This window comes from Agelaius phoeniceus, chromosome 22 (genome assembly GCF_051311805.1).
Source record: "Agelaius phoeniceus isolate bAgePho1 chromosome 22, bAgePho1.hap1, whole genome shotgun sequence".
Taxonomy (NCBI): domain Eukaryota; kingdom Metazoa; phylum Chordata; class Aves; order Passeriformes; family Icteridae; genus Agelaius; species Agelaius phoeniceus.
In genome coordinates, this window is record NC_135286.1 from 991394 (window position 1) to 1006660 (window position 15267).

Genomic DNA, 15267 nt, shown 5'->3' on the forward strand with positions numbered 1-15267 from the left:
TCTACCACGGGCAGAGACTAAATTGTTTCCAAAGGAAGCTAGGCAAGCATTAGTGGGAAGAAAACATATTGTGGGATTCAGCTTCAGCCTCAAAGGAAGGAACACGCTCGAGATGGGTTTCCTGCCTGCTTTCAGGCTTCTGTGTCTATCTTTAAACTGCTTTTCTGCTCCTCTCCTTTACATTTGTGATGTCCCTCCAGCGAATTTGGCATGGAACTGTCACAGATGAGCCACAGAGCAGTGCTGAGCAGGAGATTCCCCCAGGACAGAGTCCAGGCACCTGCGACCGCTGCCTTTGTGCCATGGACGTGTGGCCAACCCCGGCCACAGCTCCGGGTGCTGCATCCTTACAGAGCAGCAAGGAGTCCCTCGGGATTTGCCTCAGGGGTGCCATCCTGGGTTTTCCAGAGTGCTGGGGTCTGCAGTGCCATTCTCAGAGCGGGGTGGGCAGCCCCCAGCCGGGCTCCTGGCCGCTGGAGCCCCTGTGCCATCACCCCTCCGCAGTGGGATTCCCATGGCAGACGTGGCCTGGCCCAAACCTGCTCGGCAGGCAAGGTGGTCTAGCTGCAGGCTGGGTTGTAAATCCAGCAGCTTCCTTTTATGTAGTCAGGGCTTGTTAATTTGTTTTAATACCCTTTGAATACAGGTAAAGAGCAAAGCGCGGGCAGGGCGGAGGGGAGTGCCCGCGGTCCCCGCTCAGCCCACCCACCCGCTCCAATTAGCACCGTTATTCATTAGCTCGGCGGGATGTGCCGGGCAGGGGGATGCGGGCAGAGGGCTCTGGGATGAGCGAGGCTGTGCCGGAAGCTGGGAGAGCTGGGCTTGTTTAGTCTAGCAAAGGGCAGGCGGGGAGCGGAGCCGGTTGCTCCGTGTAAATACATCGAGGGGGTAAACACGGCGAGGCAGAGGAGCTCCTGTGAGCTCTGGAGGACACTGCAGGCACAGGACATGGGGCTGAACTGGTCCTGCATGAATCCACACTGGAATTAGGAGGTGGGTCATCCCCAGAAGGATGGGTTCCGAGAATTGGAGCATCCCGATGGAGCTGGCAGGGTTTGCAGAGGAGGTTGAGATGCACGATTCACTGAGCTTAGAACACCTGGGATTTTCCCTGCTCTGCTGCTCCCCAGTGTGTTTGGGGTGGGAGAGGACCCAGGAGCTGGCTGGGTTTGTGCTGCTCGGCACGGTGGGTTTGGGCCTGCGTGTGTGAGTGCACGGCAGCACACGGTGTTCAGGGAGAATCACAAAACTGAGCAGCAAACGTGCTTGGCAGTGTAGAGGTGGTGCCTGGCGATGCTGTGATAAGGACCTGTGTGTTGTTGTGTTTTGGTTTGGGGTTTGCATTTTTTTTCAGGCTGCAGAGGAAGTCCGTGCACCCAGTTTGTGAGCTGGTTCTATCAGATACAGAGCCCTGCTCCATGGGCGTGTAACAACGGATGCTGTTCACACCCTCCTTTTTTTTTCAACACCTCCCCTCCTCCCCCAAAATATATTTTGCTCTGTTTTACGTGGGCTGAGAGGAAGGGGCCGTTTTCTTTTTTAGTTGGCCCTGACTTGGAAACAAATGAACTTGTTAACATACGTGACAGAGGCGTGAGAGCGTGCCTGCATGCGTGGGTGGGGAGGAGAGCGGCGCCTTCTCTAGAGATGAGCTGGGCCTTCAGAGATCAGATGCATCTCGTGCACCTTTCCATGGAGATTCTCTCCTTCTCTTGGCCACCTGCCTCTCCCTGCTCCCACATGGAGTTATTGTCAGAAGCGGAGAGGGACAAAGATCAGAAAAATGCTCAAAGGTGGCTTGGAGGTCCAAGCACGACAGAAGTGAGCAGAGAAAAAACAGCCAAAGGTATATCCCGAGCAGGAATGTCTGTTCCCACTGTCACACACATGCTGGTGTGTTATACACAGAAGCATAAAGTATCATTAGTGTTTACATTGTCGTCAATCATTGTGCAGTGAGACAGGAAAGCAGGGCTTTTTCCCCTGGGGTAGATTTTCATGACAATTTCACAAGGCACACATATGCCTAGAATTAGAACAGTGATCTATGGCCAGGCTGATGATATTTTATATTCTATACACTTGGAGAGTGCCAGGCTATCACATTCCCTTTAAATTCCCTTTATTCTCTGTGTGTCTCACACACTGTGAGTATTTGTTGTGTAACACATCCACATGAGCTCAGGTTTATTGCTGACTGGGTTCACCAGCCACCGCGTGCTCCCCACATCTCTAAGGTGGGGACCAGGTGGTATCTGGGGTGCTGAGGAGCTGCTCAGGTTCCACACGTCCCTGCCTGGCCCCAGATGATCTGATAGTGATGATCCTGCTGTACATCAGTGCTGTGCTCTGCCACGTGCCCGGGGTGAGCTGCTTTTCTGGGTACCATTGCAGCACTGAAGAGGTCCTGGTGTTGCTTTTGCTGCCCTTTCTTCCCTCCAGGCAGAGCAGATGTGTTCCTGGGTTAGGAGGTAGTGGCAGCACCCACTGTTCCTCTGGGATGGATGCACATCAATCCCTAAAGCCATCTGCAGGGTTCATTGCCTCATCTCAAAGGCTTCCAGGGACCTCAGAGCAGATCCACCAGCCCTGACCCTGCCAGGGTGCAGGGACCAGTTCCACTCCATCCGAAGCAGCTCCTAAACCCAACATGGTCTGAAGGGAGGAGGCTGAACACACCCAGAGAAACCTCTGTGGTTGGCAGCCTCACAAACCAGCCCTTCCCACCTCACGGCCAGCCCTTGCCACCATGACCCAGCTGAGGTTTGGCTCCCATCAGGGACATCTCTTTGCATTTATGTCCTGGCCACCCACCCAAGGAAAGACAGAGAGGGAGCTGCTGTGTCACTGCAGCGCTGTTGTTTTATCTGGAAAGGGGCTGAGCAGCTTTCAAAGCATGTTTCTATCCGGCCCCTCATGCAGGGGGGACTTGGGGGTCCTCAAAAGGTGCAAATTGCAGCTGCACAATTAAATCATGGGGTGTGTCCTGGCCTCTGCGGTCCCCGGGGCAGCTCAGCCCTAAGGAGGAGACAGTGGCATTACTAATCAGGGCTTTGACCTTTACATGGCTTTTATTTAATACACATTCCACACTTCCCCAAACTCCCATCCAAAACATTGACATTTCCGCTGATAGATTGGGTCAGATTTTGGAGTAGTTGGGGGACTCAATTCACTCTTACAATGGTTAAATTCTTACAGCTAAATGGGCTTATTCAGTTAGTGCAGCAGCTGGTGTGATTTCGAGAAGAAAATAAACATTTCCTTCAAATATTTTGATTGGCAACTGGACAACTGAAGTACTCAAGCTCGGATTGCCAGGGTCCAAAAAAGCAAATGGGGGCTGGACGGCGAGTAAGCGAGGGAAAACCGTAGTAAATCCTCGGAGGCAGCACTACGGAGCAGATGTGTGTGATGTGTGCTGGGGAAGGGGACAGCAAGAAGGGGCTTTTTAAGCCCATTTTGAGCTGTGATTCCAAAGGGAATGTGAGGTCCTAGGGTGCAGCTTCACCCACTCCTTGTTCCCTGGCTTTGCTCAGCAGCTGCTTGCTCCAGGCTGCTGTTTGAACCTGGCTGTGGCAGAGGGTCCTTGCTGCTGAGTTAGGTGGTTATGGAGGGTGTTAATGGCCGTGTTTTAATTGGATCTCGCTGGGGTTGTTTCAGTGGAGATTTCCTCGCGTGCAGGGCAGGCGCTGGGGCTGTGTGGCTCCGATCTGCGGCAGCCAGGATGGAGGGGCTGCCCTGAAGTGGAGGAGATGGGATGGAGAGGAAACCTTGAGGCAAGGACCAAGATAGAAGGGACAGTGCTGAGGTGGAGGGACAGTTGTGAAGTGAAAGAGATAGGATGGAGGGGAAGCCCTGAGGCCAGGACCAAGATGGAGGGGAAATCCTGAGGCGAAGGAGATGGGATGGAGGGGAAGCCCTGAGGTGAAGGACATGGGATGGAGGGAAGCCCTGAGGTGAAGGACATGGGATGGAGGGGAGCCCTGAGGTGAAGGACATGGGATGGAGGGGAGCCCCGAGGTGAAGGACATGGGATGGAGGGGAGCCCTGAGGTGAAGGACACAGGACAGAGGGGCTGCCCCGAGGTGAAGCTCACAGGACACAGCAGCAGCCCTGAGGCGATGGCCCCGAGGCGATGGCGAGGCCCCGGCCCCCTCTGGCGGCCGCCTCCTTCCCGCCTCTTTCCCGCCTCCTCCCGCGGCCCGGCGGGCGCCCCCTGCTGGCGGCGGGGCCGCAGCCCCCTCAGGCGGGCCCTGCGAGGGCCGGGGCCGCCGCGGTTTTGTTTTTAGAGTTTGGGAGTTTATTTGTAGCCTCGGGGAAAAGTTGAGAGCTTTTCCGGTCAGGGAAAGCTGGAGCTTTATTCTGGGCCAGACTTAGAGCCCAAGGCTGGCGGGGATCAAAGTGAGCTGGTCACGGCCACTCGGATGCCTCATGGCTCTGCTGGGCATGGATTCCATTTGAGGGGTTCGCGTTGAGGGATTCGCTTTTTGAAGGATCAAAATTCGCAGATCACAGCCCTGCAGAGTGCTCTGGGGGTTCAGAGCCTGGCAGAGCTCCCCACAGCCTCGCTGTGCCTTGCTCATCACACACAGAGCCCGTAATTAACGCTCTTACACGCTTCTGTCCAAATTAGAAGCAGGGACCCACTGCCAAATGGTGCACGTTCAGGCCAATAAAATGTAGCCTCTAAAAAAAACCCTCTTTGAGTGAGTTATAGAGGAAAAAGGAAATATGCCCTGAGTGCTCAGGTTTGATTTCGATTTGCATTTTATGGAATATTATTTATGGAGCTGTGAAAAGTAATGAAGGAGCGTGGTCTGAGTGATTGTCATCTGGGAAGGCAGCGAGCGACAATCTGGGTGTTTTGGGGGCTGAGGGGGATTTGGAGGCTGCTTTTTCTCAGTACAGGGCTGCCAAGTTTAAGGGGAGGCATTCAGAAGAGAGCACTTTTTCTTTCCAGTCCAGGTGCAGGCAGGATTTCTGCCCCATGGTCCCGTCTCAAGCCGTGATGCTGCTGGATTGCTACTGCCACGGGGCTGTGGTCAGGCTGCTTCTTGCAGAGCTGGTCTCCAAACCTCAGCTCCCTCAAACCTCAGTGCCTGGCAGCAGCTGTGGCTGCAGCACGGCTTTGGGACGGGTCCCTGCTGGGCTGTGAAATCAGGCTGGGAGCGCTTTTCCCACTGCTGTGCTTTTCCAGCCAGCCCAGCACGGAGCAGGGTCGGCCCTGTGGCCGGGCAGCCGCTTCCACGGGCGCTTTCCAACGCCGGGCGTGTGCAGAGCAGTGCGGTTCGGGACAGCTTTGAGCTCTGCTCCTCTCTTATCTCGCCCCAAAGCCACAGCCACGTTCACAAACCAGGTGCTCCCCCGCCTTTCCCCTCCGTGGAGCCTGCGTGGGAAGGCAGGCGCTGCTGGGCGCCCGCAAAAGGGCTGCAGGCGAGGGAGGGAGGATCCTCCCCTTCTCCTTCCACGGCTGAAGGACTCACCTGGGATCAGAAGGGAGGTTCACATCAAATCCCCTCCATACCTGCTCCTCCAGAGCGTGCCCGTGTCACTAGGTAGCTGGAAGGGATTAAATCAAGAGTTTTCTCCTGGGGAAATGCTTTGGGGCCTGGAATGCCAGCCCTGAGAAGTTAAAAATGCTTCATTGTAATAAATAGATCTAAAACACACGTCCTTGTGCATGCAGAGCAGCCACACAATCCTCTGGATGCGTGTTTGTATGTATATGCATTTCCAAAACCAACAGGCGTGTTTAGCATACTCACCTCACATTCTCTTGCTCTGAGGGATACAAAATCCAGCTGATGGCGACCAAAAAAAGTCACTTTGAGGCTGGATGGTGTCCCACTAGCAAAGGAAAAAGGCCCTGCTTTTAACAAGAGGAAAATAGAAGTGGTCTGAAGGACGCTTTCCTTGGAGAGCAAACCTCATTTCTCTCTGCTTTAATGCACCAAGGCCAGAGGTTCCTGGGCTCTGTCTCAGCCTTGGGACAACAGAGAGAGCCACAGGAATGGCTCCAGCTCCTCAAAGGAGCTTCTGCTGTGGGTTCCCACCTCTAACCTGGCCTTCCTGCAGGAGGACGGGATCCCAAGCCAAGGTCCCTTTCCAGTTCCAAGCTGGCTGTGACCTCCTTTGGGTTTAGACCTCCAGGAAAAGGCGTGGGGGGCTCCATCATCCAATGGAGCTGGGGAACATTCCCACCGCCCCGAGTCTCCCTTCCCCCAGCAGAGAGCCTGAATTTCTCACTCTCTTTATCCTCTTGGAAGGAGAAAAATACACAGAGAACTCGAGCAGAGGGATATAGTGGCTCCTGGCTTGGGAGTTTTCAGCTGTGTGTTTATCAGCTCCATCCCCTGATGGTATCAGCACAAACAGGCCACCCACAAGAAGGCTTAGCAGGCTGGTCTGGGCTCCAGCTTTTCCTGCCTGTCTCCGTGTGTGTGTGAGTGTGTGTGTGTGTGTATACAGCAGGGATGGATGATCCCAGGGCCCGGCCGTCTGGGGCCTGCCTCCATTTATTTACTACACAGCTGATGTCATGGCTAAACATCTTTTTTCTGTGTTTATGGGGCGTGCTGCTTTAATCTGCCCGAGATGAATAGACCCCTAAGAGAAGTCAGCTTAGCCGTGTCCCTTCTTGGATAGGAAACAACAAATTTTAGGACAGGAAATGGGAGCAACTTAAACAAATGGGTTTAGGGTTTTTATTTAAGTCCCTCAGCTCTTTTCCCTGGCAGACCCAAGAGGTGCTTTCCCTTCTGATTCCTTGGGAATGCTCTAATGTCGCTCTTGTGCTGAGATTGAGGCAGGAACAGGCGAGAGGCTGTTCCTGAGGTAGAAAAGGCAAGAAGGCTTTATTCAAAAGAACTGCGTGGGTTTTATAGAGTGGTACAATAGGTTCTAATCTATTGGCTAACTAACAAAAACACCTTCCTCACACGCTGTCCTTCAGAGGAACAGAAAACGAAGTAGAAAAACACCACCTGCAAATTGTTTATACTCAACGGGTTATCACATCTTTCCAACTCCCTAAAATGTCTCACAGGCCGCTGTGAGAAACGCTTGCCATTTCCCTCTCTCTCTCTGTCCCGTGGCATCCACACTCTAACCACCCCCTCTCCTCCTGCACCCCGGCAGGCACGTCAGAGCTGAGCCCCTTCTCGGACCCGCGGCAGTTCGAGCGCTCCTTCCCCACGCTGCCGGCGCTGACGGAGACGCGTTTCTCCGACCCGCGGATGCATTACCCCGGCGCCATGTCCGCCGCCTTCCCCTACACCGCCACGCCCTCGGCCACGGGCATCGGGGGCATCAGCATGACCAGCATGCCCGCCACCACCCGCTTCCACCACACCTACCTGCCGCCGCCGTACCCCAGCTCCACGCAGAACCAGAGCAGGCCCTTCCAGGCCAACCCCTCTCCCTACCACTTGTACTACGGGACGTCCTCGGGCTCCTACCAGTTCTCCATGGTGGCGGGAGGCGAGCGCTCGCCCACCCGCATGCTCTCGTCCTGCACCAGCGCCTCGGCGGGCAGCAACCTGATGAACGCCAGCCTGGGCGCGCAGAGCGACGGCGTGGACGCCGACGGCAGCCACAGCAACTCCCCCACCACCATGAGCACCACGGGCAGGATGGATGAGTCCGTCTGGAGACCCTACTGAGGAGGAGCTCGGCTGGGCACCCGTGTCTTTAACTGAATCAGCCGCCGTGGCTCCTTTTGGGAGCGGCCAAAGTGATGCCAAGGGAAAAGTTAAACCAAAGTCTTCCAAACCAAAAGTTAAGGATCCTCTGCATGCAAACATCAAGCGAAGATCAACCAAGACCTTCGTTACATTTCAAGGTGAACACCCACGAGGCTTGAATGTGTCGCTTGATGTGGTTCCTTCATATGTTTTAGGTATGTGGATTGTACATAGGGAAAAAACCCCAAGGACGTGTGGAATCAGATGTTTGGTACTTGCAGAACACTTCTCGTTCATCTCACTCGCACCTCTTCCCCACACAAAGCATTCAGAAGTGAGGAGAGTCTCACCCTTTCTCTGCAAAATGGTTCAGAGAAGAGAAGACACCAGGGAGTCATCCGAGCCATCTCTCTGCCAGTGCAGGAGGACCGAACTTAACTTTAAAAAAAAAAGGAGAAAAAAAGAAAAATCCCCATTGTCTCCTGTCCTTCCCTCCCCACTGGTGAAGGGTCCCTGAGCACCAAAGAGCAGTGGGGTTTGCAGCACAGCCAGGGGCACTGGGGCTCAGTCAGCCACGTGAACAAGAGCTGTGATGTGATTATTGTTATTATTTGTTGACGACACAAGTTGTATTGTTCATTTTGGTGTCGCTGTCGTCACTTGTCAATCAGTAATGTGGCTGACCCCCGGCCTGGCTGACCCCTCCTCCATGTTTACACACAAGATGTACTTTTTATGGAGATGTTTTGTTTTGTTTTGTTTGCTCTCTTGTCCTGACCTCACCGTTCAGCTCTTTGCTCCCCTTAGCAAACCTCAGTGATGGTGGCTGAAGTGAAGGCGGCGTTCAGGACAATCTGAGACGTTTGAGATGCACTTCCAAGGGGCTCAGGAACCTTTGGCACAGCCTTGCCACCATTTTCCAGATGTTCCTTCCGTCCCCTCTGAGTGGCAACACTCACAGCTGGTGGCAAAGCATCATAATTCTGTTCTGGTCCTTTCCCATGCTCTCACCCAGAGAGGATTAACACAATTTTTTTATTTTGCCTCACATGTGTCAGTTCATCCTGAAAGCTCTGAGATCTGGAGAAAGGAGCAGTTTCTACTCCTGGTGGTGGGAATGTTGTGAATTGATGCTGTGCAGCCTTTTCCATCCCCTCACCCTCCTGTCCTTCCCCAGGTGACCCCGAGCACAGGGATCTTGCTGTAGAGGAATAAGCTGAAGAGGGGGCACTCAAGGTGCCCCTGGTGTTGGTGGCATCAGGTGGCATTTGCAGGAACCAGGTCTGCCAAGCACCACACACCCTCACAGCTGGCACCACAGAGATTGCAACCAAACAGGGCCATGGTGGGGGCAGCTGTGGGCTCCCCCAAGGCCAGCTCTGATCACAACACTGGGTTTGTCACCTCCTGCAGGCCTGTGCCCTCTGCTGCCATGAGAATAGGGGCTGGATTCAGGATTCTTGGTGCTGGCAGGGCTGGGCACACACAGATTCCTGGGGATCCATAGCTGCAGTGCCCAGTGCCCTGCAGAGCCCTCCCCGCAGCCAGAGGACAGTGCCAGCCCCAGTGCCACCAGTAACCACGGCTTTCTTCTTCCACTTCTCCCACAAACACAAGCAAACCGAAGGCCCAGAGCTGCCCTCCTGGCCCCTGTGCCTCAGTCACAGCGTCCCAGCCTTGTCACCTGTCCCAGCTCCCAGCTGGCAGCCGGTCACCCTCAGCACAGAGCGCTGCAATTGCACTACCACGGCGAGGCTGGAGCAGCACATCCTGGCTGCCCTGGAGAGCTGCCATGACCACTCAGAGTTCCACAAGCAACCAAGAACAACTCTTTTCAATAATAAGAATGATAATAATAACAATAATAATAATAATATTTTTTTTTAAAACCTTACCCCAGCATAACTGCAACCTCCACTTGCCTTAGCGCCGGCACTCGCCGGCTCTGGAGCTGGACAGGGCAGCCTGTGTTTTGATGCCTTTTTGCATTTGTCATCCTGTCCCACTGGTTGAAAGCACAAAGGAAACAAGGCATTCGTAGCTGTAGGTTAATTTAAGACTGTTTGTAATGAGTTTTAAAAGAGAAAATAATAAAAAGAATGGCAACAATTTGTTTTTATGACATATTGTCATGTGAAGGTGTAAATAGATGCACCTCTGTTGTATGCAAATGGTCACGAGACAGGCCAATGTTTTTTGCTTTGCACTATAATTTGCTTTTTTTAAAAAAAAAAGAATGCACAATCGCTTGTACAGTAAAGCCCCTTTGTCTGGCTCACAGAATATTTAACTATAAAATCTAATTTTTGGTCTTATTTGTTATAATAATATAATTCTTAAATGTGTTGAAGGATACGATTCTTAATAATGCTTCTAATACTTGTATGTGCAGGGTAAAAGATCACCAGACTAAGGAGATGAGATCAGAGATCTTTGTAGATAAAGAAGGCTAAAGTTGTTGGGTTTTTTAATGGTGTCTTACGATGGACATTAAAAAAAACGCTAGTGATACCAAAAAAATGTGGTTATTTGTGTAATACCCCAGCCCTACTTGAAGGTAATGCCCTATATTTAATATGTAGCCCGATTTTTAGCACTTGTCACTGGGGAGGGGGGAGGTGGGGGGGCAGAGGAGGAGGAGGAGGAAGAGGAAGGTCTGCTCCTGGAGAAGCCATCGGGGAAGCTGCGGCTGGAGGAGCCTCTCAGCTTCCCCGAGAGCAGCCGGGCCCGGCGGGGCTGGCGTGGGGACAGAGCCCCGGCTCGGGGACAGTTCTGCTTTTCTGGTTTGGGGTCGTTTCTGCTCCGCGGGCCGTGGCCGTGGCCTCGGCCGCCGTGTACTCCTGTCAATGCCATGTGGATCAATAAACGATGGTTACAATGGCCCCGCCGCCTCCCGCCTGTCACTTCTTTCTGCAGGCTCTGGTTTGCGGCTCATTCAGAGCATCCCGCTACCAGCCCCGGTGCTCTTGGCCACAGTTTGGCACCACAAGGGTGGGCAGGCAGGGATGGGATGGGGCGGGATGGGGTGGGAGGACCTGAGCTGGCTGAAAACCCATTGAAAGCTCTCCGGAGGGGTGTGGAGCACAGGGTGATCGCTGTGTGCCAGCCCAGCCGTGTGCCAGCCCAGCATCCCCTCCTGCCCTCCTCCTGTCAGCGCCGTCCCAGCCGCAAAAACCCCGCACAAACGCAGCGGGACCCAAACTCCCGGGCGGTGCGAGCCCGGACTCCTCAGCACTCAGCGCTCGCCTCCAGAACCCAAATGACAGCTGAAAGGCAGAAATGAAAAAAAAATCCCAGCCCACAATAGGATCCGATGCCAAGGCGCTGCGGGCCGGGGCTCCCGAGGAGCCGGGGAACTCAGCGCCAGAATTATTCATGAGCCCGGGGCAGGAGCGCCGGGGCCATCCCCAAAGCTCTGCCTTCCCTCTACAGCATCTCCGTGAGGAAAGAGGAAAAAAAAAGAAAAAAAAAATTAGGAAAAGCCCAAACCAAACCACAATAAATGCTTGTACCCAGCTCCACAGCCCTGGCCAGTGGGAATATGTTCCAAGGAAAACCCGAGAGTTAGCTGCCTTTTCTTCACAGCTACTGGGAGAGGAAACACCCCGAGGTGTAGCTGTTATTTACAGGAACTTTCTGTTCCAAACGGATTCGTGCTTTTCTTGCAGCTTCGGTCAGAGCTGCAGTGGGAAGAGAGAAGGAGAAGGAAAGGGAGGGGGGAAAAAAGAGGACAAATAAAAAGGGTTTTATTGTACTGACATGCACTGGATCATCCATGAAATCCATGGGGTTCAAGTGGGTTTGGTGGGGGTGCCCCTGGAGGGGATGAGGATGTGTCAGGCCAAAAGCAGCACCTAAAATCCTGCTTGGAGGCCCAGAGAGCCGGTGGTGTTAAATGTGCCCAGCACCTGAGGGCCAGAGGGCTGTGATTTTTATATGGGCATTATTTTTATATGGGTATTATAATTATTTGCGTTATTCCATGGGTAATATTTTTATAAGGTTGACATTTTTGTATTGGGGGTATTTTTAACCCAGGCCACCTACCCTGCCCAGCATCCAACGTGCTGCTGCTGCTTTGTGCTTCCACACAGGTTTTGCCCCAGTTTCATTTAAATGGGAGAGCTGAACCCCAGCACAGCAGTGTGGGGTCGTGGGGTACATCAGCCCCTCCCAAAGGGTCCCAAATACCTGAGGGCTCCCTCTGTTCCAGGGGGAAGCTGAAAAACAGGGCTGGAAGCAACAGCATGGGGCAGTCAGAGCAGGAATGTTTTTATTTTCTTTTGCAACAGAAAACAGAAAAAGGGAAAAAATAGCTGGAGCTTGAAAAGCTATTTTTTTGAGCATTCAGATATTAAATTGTGTGGAGTTTGGGCTAAAAAATCTCCTAGGAGAAATGAAGACTATTTCCTTTGAGATCAGAGCTAACAAAAGTCTCAGCAAAAAGCTTGTTTTATTCTCATTGCAGCCCAAACTCCAAAGCCTGGCCTCTGTTTTAATGACCCTGTTGTGTCCAAACTACCTTGGCAAATAATCTTTTAACTTGCACAGATTCTGAGACTACACAGGATGTAGGGGAAGGATCCTGGCCTTTGCCTTGCCCACATCAAGCCCTCAATGAACCGTGCCCAAACGAGCAATCAGCATCATTAAGGCCCAATTCTGCTCCTCTGAAATAGCAATGAAATCCTGCTCCTCTGAAATAGAACCAGATGGCCCTGAGAGGTGCAGAGCACCCATGCAGCACCCCAGGGACCCCCTGCACCTGCAAAAAATCACCCTGAGGGCACCCAGCTGGGGCAGAGCGAGGTTCCCGCTCTGGCACCATCTCCCTGGGCATCCATGGGGGTTAATCCTCCTGCAGGGCCTTCCTGCTGGAAAGGATGGGGCCTTTGTGGGGCTGGGGTGGGTGTTTTTGTGAATGCTGCCTATTTAGAAGCTAAATGATGGAAAACATGGAAAATTCATTAGGGTGTCTGGGCAAGTGTTGGGTTACACGTCATTCACATCCACTTACTCAGCGGGACCTCGCGCCTTGGGGGAGAGATATATTTATATACATTTATATACATGGGTTTTATATAGAGGAGCGGTTGGGGAGGGTTTTTTCCCCTCCATTTAATTTCCAGACTGGCACAAAAATGAGACTTTTTGCCTCTCTTTAAATCTCGCTGCCCCCTCGGCCTGGGCTCTGTCCCCTTCCCACTCCTGGGAGGTGACCAGTGCCATTCCCAGGGCTTGGAAAAGGCAGGAGCTGCTGGCCCAGGATCCACAAAGGGCAAATCCATGGCCAGGGCTGGATCTGCAGGCTGAGATCCCCAACTGCTGTTCATTCAGTGCTGGCTGGGGGACAATGAGAGCTGGCAGAGGAGCAGGGGGTGGAGGGCTGGTCCAGTGCCCAAAGTATAAATCCCTAAAAAAGCCCCCAATTCTTCATTCCTGATAACTCAGAATTTCTCCAGTTTGCTGCAATACAAAACCAACCCAATGAACACCTTGTTCCAAGGTCATAGCAGCTGCTCAAGATGTTTCATTTTTCAGGGAGCTCTTTCTCCCCAGCTTCAACCTGTCCTGACACCACCTTCCAGCCCTGAACCATATCAGAGATGCCACCAAGCAGGGCCATGTCACCTCCTGATGGCACCTGAACCTGCATCCCGGTACTGGCAGCCCCAAAAACCACATCTTGAAAGCCTCAGCAGGCACCTCGTGTGCTGCTCTGTGATTTAATCACACATTTCATTTTTATTTAGTCCATGCAAAGCAAGGCCTCCGTGTAACTGTTAATTCCTGCCAGCAGCAGCCTGGGATGCAGGGAAGCTGTTTTCTCGTGCAGAGGCTGGGCTGGGCCGGGAGATCTGAAGAGTTTAAATTAGAACAGGCTCATGTGAGTCTTTATTCTTGGCTTAGCCCACAGAGGCTAAAAACGCTGTTAAGCGACGCAGGGCCGGGATCCCGCCGCTGTCAGACAGCCGGCCCTGAGCGCAGCTCCACTTCAAAGCGCCGGGGCAGGGCACGGAGCGCAGCGAGGCCTCATTAACCCGGGGATCGCGTTAGATGGGCCGATAGCGGGCTCTAATTAGGGCAGCAGGGGCGGGCAGGGGAGCCGGGGCCGCGTCCCGTGTGTGAGAGCGCGGGGCCGTCCCGGAGCATCCCCCAGGTGAGCGCCCCGGGCGGGCACCTGCTGCGTGGGCCGGGCTCACGCGTGACGGGGCAGGTCCGCGTGGCGGGGGACGCGCGCCCGGCGGCGCCCGGAGCCTCCCGGAGGCACCCGCAGCACCCGCAGCTCCCGGCAGCTCCCGCCGGCCCCGCCCGGGCACCCCCGGCCGGGGATGCTCCGCTCCCCCCGGGATCCGCCCAGGGCGCGGCTCGGGAGCGCCCTCCCCGCTGCTGCTGCAGCCCCCGAGGGTCAGGCAGGGCTGCTGGGGCTGTTGGTGATGCGCCCTGCGCTCCCGGCAAGGCAGCGCCGTGTGCCTCGAGCCCGACGGGGCTGGAAAAGCCACGGGTGTCTTGGCTGGGCAACCAAACCATCCCTGGGATGGCAGCGGGGCATCAGGAGAGCACTGGGAGCGTGGGTGCTGCCCAGAGATCCTGCCCAAAGCACCGCTGTGCAGCAGAGCAGGGGAGGAAGGAAAGCCCGGGCACATTTTGGGGCTGGATCACCCAAATTCAGGCTCTGTGAGCACCCAAATCCCGGCCCTGTGAGCACCCAAATCCCAGCTCTTTGAGCACCCAAATCCCGGCCCTGTGAGCACCCAAATCCCAGCCCTGTGAGCACCCAAATCCCGGCCCTTTGAGCACCCAAATCCCGGCTCTGTGAGCACCCAAATCCCAGCCCTGTGAGCACCCCAATCCCGGCCCTTTGAGCACCCAAATCTCAGCCCTGTGAGCACCCAAATCCCGGCCCTGTGAGCACCCAAATTCCAGCCCTTTGAGCACCCAAATCCCGGCCCTGTGAGCACCCAAACCCCAGCTCTGTGAGCACCCAAATCCCAGCCCTTTGAGCAGCCAAATCCCGATGCCAGTGGGGTGGGTGGCCAAGGATCAGCTCGGGGTCTCCACCACCGAGACTCAGCGTTTCCCCTGTGGAGGTGCCGGGAGCCCCTTCCCCAGCCCCGGCCGGGCTCTGGCACCGCTCCAGGAGGGATATTTCACACCAGAGCTACCAGGCCCAGTATTTCCTTTCCATCGGAGTGATTTGCAAAGCCCCCGGGTCCCTGCAAACACACACAGGGAGGGTTTTAATTCGGGCAGGAAAATAACCATGCAGAGCGGGGTTTGGCTGCGGAGGGCGGTCCCGGAGCTGCCGCTCCCGGTGCTGCTCCCGGTGAGTCCCCAGGGTGGCTGGAACCCAGACCCCCCCCCTTGGCAGGTTTTGCTGTTTGTCTTTGCAGCCAGTGGGTTTATTATGGCAGGGAACACCCAGGGTTTTTTTGCTGTCTGCTATGAAATCGATACAGTAATTTCATTTCTCAGTCATAAATGAAATGAGCTGTAAAGCAAAGTTGGGTGTTTAGGCCGGAGTGAAAGAATGAATTGTTCTAATAGGGGATGTTAATGAGGGGATTAAATGTTCCTGCGA

General features: G+C 54.3%; 1 protein-coding gene across 1 annotated transcript in view; it reads left to right on the forward strand.

Annotated features, from left to right (window-relative positions):
* The window catches only part of RUNX3 (RUNX family transcription factor 3), a 34890-nt gene extending 24606 nt beyond the window's left edge, over nucleotides 1-10284 (forward strand). The window contains exon 5 of the mRNA XM_054648269.2: nucleotides 7141-10284. Within this exon, the coding sequence (XP_054504244.2) occupies nucleotides 7141-7664 (524 nt within the window). The 3' untranslated portion in view covers nucleotides 7665-10284. The remainder of the gene's footprint in view (nucleotides 1-7140) is intronic.
* Nucleotides 10285-15267: the final 4983 nt, after the last annotated feature.